The 955-nt window shown below is 48.5% G+C and overlaps 1 protein-coding gene across 1 annotated transcript in view; it reads left to right on the forward strand.

Moving 5' to 3' along the window:
• LOC110300124 (myomesin-2-like) overlaps positions 1-955 on the forward strand; it is a 70,168-nt gene that overhangs the window by 22,541 nt on the left and 46,672 nt on the right. The window contains exon 9 of the mRNA XM_029480673.1: positions 838-950. Within this exon, the coding sequence (XP_029336533.1) occupies positions 838-950 (113 nt within the window). The remainder of the gene's footprint in view (positions 1-837; positions 951-955) is intronic.

Below are 955 nucleotides of genomic sequence, written 5' to 3' on the forward strand. Positions count from 1 at the left end.
CACTGGTACACAGTGGCTGTGTGCACACAGGGCATGCAAGGCCCCATACCATCGCTATAGCAACCAAATAAACAAACCTATTGGTTTTTTTCTGAAGCACATATATTCTACCAGGTACCTTTCCAGGGTTTATTCTGGTTCTAGTTGACATCTCCAGCTCTAGTTAGTGCTCTTACTGTGAAATAACACATGGATAAGAACTGTCCCACNGTTTATTTTAAAGAAGGAAATTCTATAACTTCAGTGGGCATAACTTGCCCAAAGTCACCCTTTGGGCAGAGGTGGGATGTAAATCCTACACTGTAAACACAGTAAGGCTCATGCTGTGTGTAGTGTCCCTGTGTTACCATGCCCCTAATGACAAGACAGATAAGCTGCTTTTCTGACAACAGAATGGCCATCTCCCAGCAGGCAGGCCGACAGAGCAGGGGCCATTGTTTTCTATAGTTCTGTGTTTGCAGGTCTGATATCCCAGGCTGCCTGTGTGTGTTCTGGGGAAGGCTGTATCCTGGCTTGCAGATAGTTTTCCTTCATTCTTCTGGGTACACAGCCTGCTCACTTGCCCATCTATAAGGAAGGATACTGACCCATCTCGGGGCCCCTCATCATAATTTCACCAAAGCTGAATCACCCCTGAATGCCCTGCTGTCCTCATACCACAATGCTTAGGGATTCAGCACATGAGTTTGGAGGATACAGACCCTGAGGTACCCCAACCCAACCCCCCAAGGACTCATACTCTATAGCCAGGCAAGGAAGCACCTGGCAGCTGGCAGTGGCTCTGAGCGTTTGCTGTGCAGACATGCTGGGCGCTAACTGTATCTCCTCTCACTCCAGTGCCCCTTTCATCTGTGATCCCGTACACACATTTTGATGTCCAGTTTTTGGAGAAATTCGGGGTCACCTTCAGAAGAGAGGGCGAGACAGTCACACTCAAGTGCACGCTATTGGTGAC

This window comes from Mus caroli, chromosome 8 (genome assembly GCF_900094665.2).
Source record: "Mus caroli chromosome 8, CAROLI_EIJ_v1.1, whole genome shotgun sequence".
NCBI classification, from domain to species: domain Eukaryota; kingdom Metazoa; phylum Chordata; class Mammalia; order Rodentia; family Muridae; genus Mus; species Mus caroli.